The sequence below is a fragment of the Triticum urartu genome, chromosome 3 (assembly GCF_003073215.2).
Source record: "Triticum urartu cultivar G1812 chromosome 3, Tu2.1, whole genome shotgun sequence".
In the NCBI taxonomy this organism is placed as follows: Eukaryota; Viridiplantae; Streptophyta; class Magnoliopsida; order Poales; family Poaceae; genus Triticum; species Triticum urartu.
Genome location: NC_053024.1, coordinates 47025148 through 47040286, shown reverse-complemented (window position 1 = coordinate 47040286; position 15139 = coordinate 47025148). Strand labels below are relative to the sequence as shown.

The window sequence follows — 15139 nt, the reverse complement described above, 5'->3', positions numbered from 1 at the left end:
TTCCAATTTTTCTTCAGAAGCTTTCATTATAGCATCTACAATATGTTTAGTAAAAGCTTTATTTTGTTCATAAGCATGGGGTGAATTTATCATGGATTGCAACAAAGAAATACAATCAATCAAATAGCAACTATCATAATTGAAGTCTTTGTAATCCAAAATAGTTGGTGCATCACTAGCTAAAGTTTTGATCTCTCCAAACCCACTTTCATCAATTTTCTCAACAAGATTTTCACCCTCCGAAATATTGGGACGCCTTCTACCTAAAGTTGACTCATCTCCGGTCCCTTTTTCATCATTCTTAACTTTACTAAATAAGGAATCAATAGAAGAAACACCAATCATTTTAAGATCTTCATCACTTTTGCAAGAATAATCACTAGAAAAGCTTTTTCCAAAAATTCTCTTTTGTTGCACGTGAGAAAGCAAACAAGATATAAAAGCCATAAGTACATGCATGTTGTGCGCATACATCAATACATGCATATAGTATGTGCATATAATATGTGATGCCTCATGTTTCTCTTCTCTCTATATATACACACACTAAAAATTTGCATATTAAATCATGTGGACACATACACCCCACTACCCCAGAATTAATGTGTATGTGTTCGAACTACTTAGTTCACTACAACTAATTATAAATTATTTTTTTGATTGTCAAGTGCGGCATCTAAATATCTTCTATCACTCTCACAGGATGTTGCAAGTGGACTGGTTGAAACACCACGTTGAAGAGAATTCAAGGACGTGTTATGGACTTCTACTTGATCAACTAATTGCCTTTTATAATAAATAAAAACTTCAATAGACCTTTGGCTTAAGTATTTCTTAAGTACGACCAGTACTGTTTATTGTTGCGATATTGGTGTGAGTTATGACTTTTAAAAGCTTGGCCACTCTCTAGTGTGATGTGGTTGGATAAAAACATGTTTTCATATTGTTTGCAAAGAAGAAATAAGTTCATGTTTCTTTGCACATATCACCCGATATTTTTGTCTGTTTCCAGTCCGAGTCCGTTCTGAATCCACTCTGAATCCATAGTCCGATATAATCCGCATTCGAATCTGCATCCGATCAATATCTGCTCTGCTCCGAATCCAACAAAAAAATATGGTAAAGGATATGGTAAAGGCATTATCCGATCCGATCCGATCCGTTTACATCCCTATCGGGGCACCCCCCAGGTGCAACCAGGGCCCATCTGCTTCCTTTTGGCCCATAAAAAATCATCGTAAAGTTTCGTGCCATTTGGACTCTGTTTGATATTGATTTCCTGCGATGGAAAAAACAGAAACTGGCACTGGGCACTATGTCAATAGGTTAGTACCAAAAATGATATAAATGACTATAAAATGATTATAAAACATCCAAGATTGATAATAAAATAGCATGGAACAATCAAAAATTATAGATACGTTGGAGACGTATCACCCCGCTGGCCGACCTCCCCCGCCATCCGCACCGGCCGTCCTCCACCGAGAGGTACTCCTCCTCCCTCCTCCCTCCTCCTCCCTAGTTAATTTTGAACCCTAGCTAGTTGAAAATTTTAGGTTAAATCTTAGAATAATGTAGTAGGCTATGATCTTAGGTGTTTAATTTTAGAATCATGTAGTATGAACCCTAGCTAGTTATCATGTTCGGAATGTAGGTTTTTAATTAGGTGTAGTTAATATAATTTAGGTATTTTAGGTGTTTAATCTTAGAATAATGTAGTATGAACCCTAGTTATGATTGAACCATGTTCAACATGTCACATTTGTTGTTATTTTTTTTAGTTAAAGCAATTATTCTCGCATCAACATCGACGATGCCTATCCCGCATCCTCGTCGTCGACTCGGAGGAGGAGGCCTGCTTGATTAGAGGGGCCATGTCCGGGACTGGGCTCCACCGGGCTGGTACTGGGAGGTGCTACCTTCGAGGGGCGCAGCTTGGTGAGGAGCCAGCCCGTCGTTGACCCGAACCTTCTTTGGTGGCGGTCGCGTGGGCCAGTGACGGTGCGGAGGCTTGAGGACCCCGCGGAGGTGGTACGTCACCGTGTCAGCGAGGAGGACGAGCACGTTCGTCGCTACATGGTTGCGTTGGAGGGCAGGTTCTTCAAGGATCTCACTGGAGCTATGATCCAGTGATGGTTCCTTCTCTTTGGGTGTCCACTGCCCGCGCCGATACCCGTCGTTCGCTAGGGTTTTAGCTGTATTAGTGTTGTTATATGTATGATTTTTTACGATTACGACATTCATGCATCTTTTGCATAAATTCTTCTAAAACTCAACTACATTGCTAACTACGAAGTTATTACTATGTTTTTCAATAGAAAATCCCGAAGGATTGTGTGTGTCATTTGATGTTTTCGAATGGTCGCCTTGATGTTATGAACTTTCGGCCAGGTCATCCTACGCATCACTGTTGTTCATACCGGATTTCTAAAACCGATGAAGACATGACAATCAAAGATTGGAAAATGTATGGTCAATCGTAGGGAGCTACTTGGAAGCAACATTTTGCGAAGGGCAAGAATTGGAGACATGATGACCTCCATTCTCCATAATAGAGAGTCAGGGCCTATCTTGTTTTATGCTATTTTACCTTAGAGAGGGTATTTAGGTCCTAGCTAATACTCATGATCATGCGCTAAGAACAATTAAGTAGGGTTGGTTAGATGACTATGATGGTGATGAGTATGACTTGTTATTATGATAACGAGTAGAAGTTGTATGATCGATGATGATGAGTAGGACTTGTTATTATGATACCAATGATGAGTATTTATTATTATGATCGATGATGCATGATGCTAAGTTGTTATATGAGCATGATGAGTTATTATATATATATCAGTAGGTGAAATGAACATGGATTAGATTCAAGTGGAGGCAACATGTGATGCACATCGAAAGTACTACTGATCCAAACTAGATCAAGTTTGGATTAGTAGTACTTTTGACATGCACCACATGTTGCCTCCACTTGAATCTACTCCACGTTCATTTCATCCACTGTTATATATAATAACTAATCATGGTCATACAATCATATGATGAAAGTACTGTCTATAAAACCACAACGAAAATAAGCTATATTTTCAAAAATACAGGAAAAGTTAGCAGGAGCGCTTTTCAAAAGAAACGCTGCTACTACTTACTATTATCAGTAGCGCTTTCCAAGAAAAGCGCTACTGCTAACTAGGTACAGCAGTAGCGCTCGCTTTCCAACGCTACTACTAACAGTTAGTTGTAGCGCCTTAGTAGTAGCGCTTGTACAAGCACTACTACTAGCTACAAAACAAGCGCTACTACTAGGGTTTTCCCTAGTAGTGTTTGGGGGTGATGTAGACTACCAAACATGCCCTTATTGTCCAAACCACTCCACAAATCCGTTCATACATAATGATGGTGTTGCGGTGCAGGGCTCTCTCACCATGTCGGTTCTCGACTTAGTGGACCGGGTTGGCGACTCCTAGGTCAGTTTCGTCTTGGGCCACACTGAGTGGACCATGTGGCGTTATACGGAGACTCCAGAAGACTTGACGTGCAAGCCAAATGTATCGGTATCATGGAGTACTCTACCTCCACCGACGTAGTTGACTAGGATCTGTAACCCTAGGACTCCTTGTATGTTTATAAGTCAGGGGTTGGGCTCGTCGGTAGACAGATTAAAATCCCTTGGTCTTCATATGTACTTTGTATACACCTAAATCGCAATACGAACAGGAGTAGGATATTATCTTCACCGTGAGAGTTTGAGCCTACGTAAAACACTGCCACTTGTTACCATCCAGCCCAATCTCCTAGCCACGATACCCTACCGAGGGATCTCCCGGATTTAGCTCCGACATACAGCCTGCCTGTGATGCAGCGAGTAACAGGGGACTCTTAGAGGCGGTCGTCGGAGTCGAAGGAGGCGGCCAGTATGAAAACATGTTCACTCCCATGTATGATCTCGTGCTATGTTTTTCCATTTTTGTTAGGTTTATTTGGATCGTTTTTCTATTGTTCTGTTTTTCTATTGTTCTGACTAAGTTTATTTGGATAAGATTCACATTATTTTCAGGATTTTTTGTCGTATGGCACACATCATGCTTCTTTCGGACCATTTAAAATCCTACTCGCTCTGTTTGGTTGCTAGCTTCTTCTACATGTGTGTTCTAGTCATAGTTCATTTGGATGGTTGCCTAAAATACGATATGCATGTGTAACATTCCAAATTTTTAATTTGGAATGTTATACATAGATCATTCATGCATATCATATTTTATTGCATTTTGTTTTGCGATCCTAAAAATCCTAAGCAACTCAAGTACCCACGAAGAGAGTTGGGGATTTCATGATTTTCATATTTGAATTTTTATCAAATATTGAAATGAGGATCATTTTTTGTTTTAATTATTTTTCTTTTCGAAAATATTTCATATTAAAATATATGAGAGGAGATAACATGACTTCTCCAAAATAAATGAAATATTGGAGGAAAAATATTAAAATTAAATAAATAATTTTATTTGGATTTTATTGCTATTTTATTTGAATTAGAAAATATGCATTTTTTAAAATTGCATTTTCAGATCAAGAAAATGTTTACTTTGTTCTAAATATTCTATTTAGACAGTGAAAATTCATTTCGGTATTTTTATATTTAAATTTTATTTTTTAGGATTTTTCCGGCGAAATCTGTTTAAAAAAAGTCAACGCACGACTGAGCCGAAGGCCCAGCCGAGCCAGGCCGGCCCGCATCGCGCCACCGCCTCCGTCGTCGTGCCTGAGTCTTGCCGGGACACGGGCGAGCTGCCCGGGAGTACTCCCGAGGCCGAGCCCCCTCCCTCCTTAAATAGCGTCGCCCGCATCCCCCTGGACCCCCAAGTCGCCGCCGCCACCGCCCCTCGCCGCAGCGCCGCCGCCGCCACAAACCCCGCCACCTCGCGCCGCCGCACGCCGCTGCTGCTGCCGAGCCGCGCCGCCGAGAACGCCGCGCCTCGCCGAGCCGCGCCGCCCGCGCAAGCCCATCGGAGCCGCCGCCGTTCGCCGGATCTCGCCGGAATCCGACGCCCGATTTTTTTCTGTTTAGGTAAAACCGATCGGTTTTTAAAAAAACCCTGAATGTGTTTTTTTTTTGTTCGGTTCGGTTTTCTCGGTTCGGTTATTTAGCAGACGTTCGTCCGTTCATTCGTTTTAATGAATGTTGTTCGTCCGTTAACCGCAGACAGCGAACGTTCGTTCCTTAGCCTGTTCGTCTCGTTTTATTTTCCAGGGTTTTTCTGTGATTATTTTCAATCGTTATTTCTGCCCTGATCTTAGTTTTAGTTTATCTTTTCGCTCGTTTATCCAAATCGGGTGAAACAAGAGTCCAGACCTTCGTCTCGAAGCCCTCTTTCTGTCTAACCAACTTGAACAAGGTTTTGACAAATTTAAAATTTGGTTTCAAGCAGATTTGTTTTCGAAATTCTTTTGACCGTAGTTTCAGTTCCGTAGCTCCGATTCGATTGATTCTTTTTCCAGATCGAATCTCTTCAGTTGAGTTTTCAGATTCGGTCTTCTTATTCAATATTTACCCGTGCATCTTTGCTTGAGTGCTTATGTATGCTATTGTTTGTTTGCGATAGAATTCCTGAAGTGCGCAGCGTGCTACTACGAGTCACTAGGTTTTGCGGATTATCGGCAAGGCAAGTAACACTTCGATCATATCCCTTTTACCCAGTTTTTATGCATTAGTTTCAACTCCTTAAACATTGCATGAGTAGGATCTCTTAACTTATGGGTTTGGGAGGTAGATGATGAGGTAGAACCTATTACCCTTTTATTATCAAACCCTAAGAGTTACTTCTGTGTTATGCTACTTATTGTCATGCTATGCTCGTAGACGTGGATTGGGTTTGAGAGTATCCATGACAGATGTGAGATTATTAATTAATGGTTTACTTAAGGTGGCTACTTAAACACACATCTAGGTGGATTGGTCGCGGGCACGTGGGGATATACCAGTGATGTCCTTTTTGGTTCGCCACCCAGGCTCAAAGGGATCATAAGATTATTCATGCTGGAAACTTCCGTGTGCAGCCACAAGCTATTATGGGCTCTAGCATAGTTGAGTAAGTTGTGGGAAATCTTTCCATGATGGGCTAGCAGATGTAGGGGATTGTAGGTGTACCGGCCTATCTATCGGTTAAGGGGACCTCTTCGGAAAGACTGTGTCTCGGTCATCTGTTTCTCAAACACCATGCAGTGCGAGAAATACAACGAAGGAGATCGGGTCTTGTGGGGAAAAGTGCACAAACCTCTGCAGAGTGTACAAACTAATCATGGTTAGCCGTGTCCTCGGTTATGGACATCTTGAGTATCTGGTTCTTGGATTATCATGTGGATCTCATCACTCTAAGTTAATTTGTTGGGATGTTAATTACTTTTAATTGGGATTAAGATGGGGATTTACCATTCTCAATGTTTTTCAACAAACTTTGTAGTTAAATAAAATATATTACTTTGTTGTAGGGAAAAATTGGCTTTTCGCAAAAACATTATAACCATAGAGTCTCCACCAGCCATATATGCATGTAGTAATAGCATTTACTTGTTCATTGCTCTATTGTGTTATCTTGCCAGCATATTCAATGTGCAGACTTTTCAGACAAAGGGTAAGGTGCGCTAGGTCGTTTGTCATGCACTCAGCTATGCCGTTGGAGTTGATGGACTCACTTTATCTTCCAAGTCTTCCGCTGTTATCTTATTTAGATAGCCTTAAGGCATATTTATTGTAATAAGTTCTCTTTTGAGACATTCGATGTAATAAGTGTGTGATTGCTACTCTGTTATAAATCCTTCAAGTACTGTGTGTATCAGCATTACCGATCCAGGGATGACACTTATGCACAGAGACTTGATCCATTCGGGTCGGGTCGCTACAGCATGGCACGGGAATATGGTGAAACCACTTCCCGTCAACGCTTCTCATACGTTGGAGGCCCAAGGGACAGCCTGACGGTCTATGAGGAAGCCATGATGGTGATGCGGATTGTTTTATTTTTCTTTTTCTTTTTCTTTTTCTTTTTTGCTACATGGATGGGGAGGAGATAGGCTCTGATACAATGTGAAAATCATATAAGCGTTCCTACACTCTGAAGAGAGAGCTACACCTAATCTCCAAGGCGTTTAGGTTTTATACGCTTCCAAACAAAAGCATGTAGTAAGTGTCGTGCGGCTAAAAGTTCATGTGTGTTACCCAACGATATCCAACAGATCCCAAATTACAAAGGGAAGCTATAATACAGTTTTAAAGGCCTGGTTTCAAGTAATCTGCTAGAGTTACCCTAGTACTAGTGGCATCTACATCTAAGATTCTGGTTTATGAAGTTACTAGATACTATTGCAAAGCAGGGCTCCCCTAGGCAGTTGTGCGGGATTGTACTGGTTTGTGCTCAAGTATACAGTTCCATTAAGTTTGAATCGAATGGTGAGACTGAGTGCGACCAAACCACAAACTGTGGAAGAAGGCGATCAGCATTTCTAGATGGGTCTGAAGCTACATCACCATAGAATGAAAAAGCGACATAAGCAGGTGAAGACCGAATTCAGGCAACTTAAGTGGGGGAATCCTAGCCATGCTAGATGCATAACCACCACCTGAGATACAGGTGAATTGGATTTCTTGCTATATGCAAGCTACAGAACAATTGGTTATACAACCAACATAAGCGACCATGTGACAACATTCAAACCTCCCGAGTTAGTTCACAACATTCAAACCATACTTTGTCCATGGTTCACAAAAACCTCCCAAGTTTCCATCTGGACAAAACATAACCCTAGGATTCGAATGTTGTGACTGCATCTTCAGGTAGTTGTTGCTTCTTCTGCCATTGCGTAACTTCCCTACCGCAAAAGGTTGTCAGCCCGCAACTTGGATCACACGCAACGCCAGGACGCTAGCATACCACCACCTCACCTGCCAACACAAAACATTCAGCAATGGGCCATTAGCCATTTTTTCCAAACTTTACCAAAAATCACTCTTAAGTTGCAACATATGAAAAATCACAAGAAAATCCATGCATGTATTTACTGGGTAAAACTTTACAAGGGTAACTTCTATCAACCATCTACTTACACCGAGGGTTTTTTCCATAATTTTTCAAGTTTTCAAAATTGTGTTACATATACCCGGCTTCTAAAATATTGCTCTGATGATGGTACATAACACATTTCAGTATCAGTTGTATACAAATATGGTATGCCGTTGGATCTGGGAACAATGAGCAGCAAAAGGATTAAATAAATACCTTCAAACCACTGAAACAAAAGTTCAGTAGGTCATCATGCCTGGGTATGACTCTTGCACTGAAGTTGGGACCTACATTAACCAGTTACAACAGGACCTAAGTTAGATGCCAACGGATAAACATACTAGTGCATGGAGATCAGGAGAAACAGGGCTAACTAAGGATCATGCATTAGATATATTGTTAGCCAAGTTGCCAAATCATGATAGCACTGTACAACAATCAAAAATTTCTAGCGGATCTAAAGCGTTGGTGACCTGCTAGTACTTAAACACCAAATATACTATCTTCATAAAGGAAACAACATCTAAATACTACTCCCTCTGTAAATAAATATAAGAGTGTTTAGATCACTGAAATAGTGATCTAAATGCTCTTATATTTCTTTACGGAGGGAGTATATGATAAACTCCTTACCTTGGGGCCAAATGATCTCCAATTACTTTTTCTTCTTCCTCAGTGAACATAAACCACTTGTCATTGTTCCCTGTTGTGTCAAACTCTGATACAAACATGATATTGGTAGTCACTAACTGCATAAATATACATGAGTAACATGAAAGCTTATTGCATAATAACTTCAGATGAACCTTGGCGCATTATTGAGGTCTTCTTGTAATAACCATCAAACTTCCAGTATGCAACCCCTTTGTCTTTCCTGACAGGCTTTGTCCTAAGTAGATCTCCCAGCTTCTCATCTAATATCACCACGGTTGAGGTAATAGAAGGCAATTAGTACCGCACAGCTAGCTCAGCGCCTTAACACATTACAGAATAAGATAAGCAAACAGTGTAGGGGATATAACTTCACACCATGCTGAGAAGTGTTATGTTTGAAATGGAGCCTGAGGCTGAGAATGTTCTTTAGTTACTTCACATTCAGAAAAAGACACATGGCTACATGCAACTAAGAGGCTTGGGAACAGCATACATGTTTTTTCATTCTGTTGAGCTTTAGAAAAATATTACCATGAATAATGCAGGTTTAACACTGAATTAACAAAACAGAAAGTGAATACACGCATAAAGGAGTATAAATGAATAGGCAACATTTGTAATTTGTCAAATACAAATTCAAGCTAAAGCTTGAAAGAGAGGTGCAGAAAGATACATTTGACAAAACTGCAAAACCAAGTACAGTATAAAAAGATATACTTATTTAATAAAACTGCAAAACATCAAGCATGTGGAGAGCTAATGAAGTTCAGAAAGCTAAAACAAATATAATACGAAAAGATGTAGATATATCAATTCATAATGTTCAGACCATCTACTGCTGCCTCCTTGTCTTCATTTAACTCCTTAATTTGAGAAATGAGACTCTTAATTTCTTCTCCTTTTCTCAGAAACATTGATTTATCCATCTCATTCTTTAGTCTTTCTTTAAGCTCTTTTTCCTGTAAAACCAGAGAAACCTGTTGTTTAGTACTCCAAAACTAAGTGAGTGGACGAAAAGAAAAGAGGTTGCCTGAGCTCTCAACCTTTTCCTTCGCAGCACGGATTTTTTCTCTTGCAGCAATCTTTCTCTCAGTGGCACCTTCATCTTGTTTGACAATCAAGCCCCTTAATGTTCTGAACAAAATCAAAATATAATTAATATAGGAGTAAAATAGCCAAGTGAACTACTACAGAAATACAGTAGGCAGTACTTACGCAGTAGAAAGGGTCTCATCACACAGAAAATTCAGCACATGGAGCTTTAAAGAAGGGCTCAACTTTTTATATCCTGATACCCCTTGGTTTAAACAGTCAAGAGGTAGTTCCTTCGAGATAACTGTGGATTCACTAATATATCTGCCAGTCTCAGTTATCCAAGCATCCCCATCTCTTGAATAGTCCAAAGGGCTATGAACGAAATAACCTCACTTAGTCATTTAATAATCAGATTTAAACAAAACTACAAAGAAACATCAATTCAGAATGGACGTACTTCTCTCCTCTGTCTTCTTGGAGGACAGACAGCAAACTAATGTGAAGATCAGCAACAACTGAAGGCACCACTCGGCCTTTACGGCTTCCTCCAGTTATGACTTGAAGAACTTTTTCAGGCTGTCCCTTCTTTATTTGAAACACCTGAGCAAAAAATCATTTTCTACATCATTCCATTTACACGACAAATTATATTCCAGCAGACACAAGATGACAGATCAACATGTGGAACCGTGGAAACAATAACCCATTTTCTAAAGACATACGGCATGAAAGCAATGCAATACAAACATAGTATCAAGAAAGTAAAAGCTGAAAGATTATCATTATTACTTGGTTGCATGAGTACCTCAGCAAATGTGCGGCAGAATTCATAAAACTGAATCGCAGACCCAACATCGTCGGCCTCCAGCTTGGCCCCTACAACATTAGTGACCAGAGTACCTTTGGGTAGCTCAGTTTTGGTCTTGAGCACATCAGTGCTCTCATCAGAAGCGCCCTTCTTCAGCTTCTTGTTGGCAGGAGATAAAGGAAATGCATTGAGATCAGTCCCTACATTCTCATCCCCATCAACCACTATTCCATCGGCATCATCATCTGTCCCTAGGGCCCTCTTTTGTTCCTAACAAAGGGGCCAGCAAAACAGAATCAGCAATAATGAACAACAATTACAATGTAAAACAGAGAATCACCAAACAAAGAAATGGACCTTCTTGATCTTCACGGGGAGCGAGGTCAGCGTCTGTGCAGCGGCCACCATGTCCGAGCCCTGTTTCAGCAGCTCATGGACGGAAGAGTGCCCTGTCGCCTTGGCGGCATGGGCCAGTATCCCTGTGGGAGTCTCCCCTTTCTTCTTTCTGTCAGACAAAACCAAGCTAAGTAAGAAATACACCTACTAAGCTAGAAATCCCATAATAAACGTGCATCAGCTTGGCTCTTGGGTGTAACCTGCAGAAGCTGCAGTTGCAGATGCCCCTGCATTTGGGGCAGGCCCAGCGCGCCTTCTTGGCCGCCTTCTTCGCGTCCTCGCCATACCTAAACAAGCCAAAGAAGAAAACCCAGATCAGACCAAGACGGAGACGACGATCGATTGAATCCGTGAAAGAAATCCATCCATTTTACCTGTTGGACAGGCACGTGTGGCAGAAGTGGGTTGAGCAGGGCCCCTTCCCCCCGGGCTGCTTGCAGGCCACCGCAAAGTCCGTTGTTTTCTGACGGCACTGCGAGCGCATAACGGGAAAACCAATCAGCCAGCCAAATCCGGCCCCCAGAACAGAGTGACCCGCGGGAGGGACGGTTGCAGATCCGGAACGGCGCTCACCTGGTGGCAGGTCTTGCCGTTCTCCGGGTCGTAGATCCGGCCGCCGACGGCGCGGATTCCGGGGCACGGGTTGCGCTTCCTCGGAGCCGCTTTCTTGGCCTCCTTCTCAACCTCCACCTCCGTCTGCGCCGGCACGGGCACGGCCACGCTCTTCGCGCCGCCGACGGCGCCCTTCTTCCTCCCCATGGAGACGGACGCGGTCGAGGAAAGGGGGGCAGAGGCGGATTGGAATGCGGAAATCGGAAGCTCGGGAGGCTGTGAGAGAAGGAAGGTGTTGGATTGGGGGTGATAAATTTCTTGGGGGCGGAAGGGTCAGATCAATCAATCAATCCGCCGCGCCCGGAACCCGGAGAGGCCGAGAGAGGGGAAGCGGGACGGGCGTGGTGGTGGGAAGCGAAGTGGGATGCCGTTCCCCCAGCCAGTGTGTTGCCCCGCAAATTTTGAAATTTCGCTTCTCGCCGTTGCCCATTCTCTACCGCCACCGGAGGGGGGCCTCGTTTCGCTCAAAAGCGAAGGAAAAACATTTTAAAAAATGGGGAACCTTTCCCGGGTTCAAAACAATGGGGCAAATTTTACTTTATTATTACTTCCTCCGTTTCTTTTTATCCGCATATAAAATTTGGTCAAAGCCAAACTTTGTAAAATTTGACTAACTTTGTAGAAAAAAAATATCAACATCCGCAATACTAAAGCTATGTGGTATGAACACTAATTTGCATGATGCATCTAATAATATTAATTTCATTCTGTGAATCTTGATATACTTTTTTTCTATAAACTTGGTCAAAGTTGACAAAGTTTGACATTGACCAGATTTTATATGTAGACTACCAAAAAAACAGAGAGAATACTTCTGAAATGGGTGTCGATACATCCGTATCTAGACGAATCTAAAACAATTAATTCGGGACGGAGGGAGCGTGTAATTTCTATGTATGAAGAAAGAGACTAAATATTCTTAATGGCGTAATAACATTCTAATTGTACTTTTTCTTGTGACTTGACCATATTCATTTGGATTTATGTGTTTTCTATCCCTATGGATCAAACATCAACGCTTTTGCAAAATTATGAGTTTTTCAACCATCTACCTTGCGGAGGCATCCCTATCCTATCATGTGTTTCTTTCGTTCCTACGTTTTTAGGATCCTGCAAATCAAAGAGGCCCTAAGAGTGTGTTTGGTTAGTAACTAATTTGGTGAACAGGTGATTGGTACAATATGATTTCCCGTAGCACAAACACATACGGTTCCGCATGTCCTCCGATGGCATCTTCCATCAAGAGTCTTCATCTCGGCACTCACTTTCAATCAAGGTTGTCAGAATCGCGATTTTAAATTGAATCGGAGCTCCGATGGTAGGATCGTAAATCGTCGAACTTAACTATTAGGATCGTAGAAACGTAGATTCTGTGAACTAAAATTGTAGAATCGGAGAGGTCTGTTTGGATCATAAAGTCGTAGAATCTTACAACAGAATCGTGATTTCTGACAACCTTGCTCCCAATCTCTCCCCGGGACTGCGGATCACCTCGCGTTGGTCCTCATCGGGGCTTACATCATCTTGGAGGAAGGCGGAATACATTGACACGTGAGCTACACAAAAATGACAATTTTCAGATTTTGAAAACATGAACAGTGCATGTAATGTTCGCTAAAGAAAACAAATTGTTCTCAGTTTTTGTGTAGCTCATGTAACAATGTATTTTCTCATACAAATTTACACATGTGTAGTACAAATCCATCTTTCTGCAAAAAAAAAGTACAAATCCATCTTACAATGTGTAAAAAAAGAAGAGTCCTAAAACTATTCAAGTGGTGTTAAGTTAGTCTTAATACTATGAAAATCCACGCTCGAGTCCTGAAAGTTTGTTAAGTGTGCCACACGTAGTCTTATCCGTGTTGCACCATCTTTCACTTGCAGTGGTGGCAGGTTGATTACTTTCATGTGGTGACATTTTGCACAAAAACCTCAAAACGTCATCTGTGCTATTTTTGTGGCACTCCACTTTACACAAAATCTGCCCACATGTCGTCTAGCCATCAACCTAATCAAGTCATCCATCTCATTTCTTGTTTTTCTATTTCTATAAATCTAACATCAATTGTCGGTGTCAAAACCGGCGGATCTCGGGTAGGGGGTCCCAAACTGTGCGTCAAGGCCGGATGGTAACAGGAGACAAGGGACACGATGTTTTTACCCAGGTTCGGGCCCTCTCGATGGAGGTAATACCCTACTCCTGCTTCATTAATATTGATGATATGGGTAGTACAAGAGTAGATCTACCCGAGATCAAGGAGGCTAAACCCTAGAAGCTAGCCTATGGTATGATTGTTGTATATGGAGTTGATGTCCTACGGACTACAACCCTCCGGTTTATATAGACACCGGATAGGGTTAGGGTTACACAGAGTCGGTTACAATGGTAGGAGATCTTGAATATCCGCATCGCCAAGCTTGCCTTCCACGCCAAGGAAAGTCCCATCCGGACACGTGACGAAGTCTTCAATCTTGTATCTTCATAGTCCTGGAGTCCGGCTGAAGGTATAGTCCGGCTACCCGAACACCCCCTAATCCAGGACTCCCTCAGTAGCCCCTGAACCAGGCTTCAATGACGACGAGTTCGGCGCGCAGATTGTCTTCGGTATTGCAAGGCGTGTTCCTCCTCCAAGTCCTTCATAGAAGATTGTAAACACCAAGAGTAGTGTCCGGCTCTGCAAAATAAGTTTCCACATATTGCCATAGAGAGAATAATATTAACACAAATCAAATCTGCTGACGTATTCCGCAGTGCGTCATCACACTACGGCCAAGTCCTTTACTCGAATCGTTTTTACTTTTCCACCTCAGCACGTTTTGCGAGGCGGTTTCCTTGGCACGTCTTGTCAAAGCAGAGATCGTGTACCCCCTTTTACGGGATTCTCATCAATACGGACGTGGGTAACCCAACCGCGCCTGTTAGCATGTTTCCTCGATTAAAGACGAGTCTCGAACGGTTACGGGGAGGGCTCTTGGTATTCAACCTCTTATAAAGAGACCAAGGCCTTACTCCTTTTTTCAATCTCAAGCGAGTTCGCCGGTCGCCTCGAGTTCCAACACCCTAGGCTCCAGATTCCAGGCGCTTCGGACCTTCGACAATGTCCGGTTCTGACCTTCAAGGCCGATGGACGCCCTCCGCCGTCACGGAGGAGGACGTACTAAAGTTGAGGGAGGCTAAGTTCCTGACCGGCGAAATTTCGCATAGGTTGCCTGCTCAAGGGCAGGTCATTCCCAGTCCCCAGCCCGGTGAGAGCGTGGTGTTCATGTCTCACTTCCTTCGGGGGTTGGGCTTCCCAATGGATCCCTTTGTGAGGGGACTGCTGTTTTATTACGGGCTGGAATTCCATGACTTAGCTCCAGAGTCCATCCTCCATATCTCCTCGTTTATTGTCGTGTGTGAAGCGTTCCTCCGTGTTACCCCTCATTTCGGATTATGGCTCAAGACCTTCAAAGTGGAGCCGAAGATGATCAAGGGACGGCACGCGGAGTGCGGAGGCGCTGTTATAAGCAAAAATGCTGATGCTCCATGGCCCAAGGGCTCTTTTCAAGAGGAGCTAGGCTTGTGGCAACGAGAGTGGTT

General features: G+C 42.5%; 1 protein-coding gene across 1 annotated transcript; it reads right to left on the bottom strand.

Annotated features, from left to right (window-relative positions):
• Positions 1 to 7473: 7473 nt before the first annotated feature.
• On the bottom strand, positions 7474 to 11965 carry LOC125547886. Its single transcript, XM_048711629.1, has 13 exons — positions 11521 to 11965; positions 11322 to 11419; positions 11148 to 11234; positions 10909 to 11056; positions 10549 to 10821; positions 10201 to 10343; positions 9924 to 10115; positions 9752 to 9842; positions 9538 to 9667; positions 8861 to 8968; positions 8688 to 8772; positions 8271 to 8341; positions 7474 to 7936 (listed from the first exon to the last, which is right to left on the bottom strand). Exons 1-12 carry the CDS (start codon positions 11704 to 11706, stop codon positions 8305 to 8307), a joined length of 1578 nt encoding a protein of 525 aa, XP_048567586.1. The 5' UTR covers positions 11707 to 11965; the 3' UTR covers positions 7474 to 7936; positions 8271 to 8304.
• Between the last annotated feature and the right edge of the window lie 3174 nt (positions 11966 to 15139).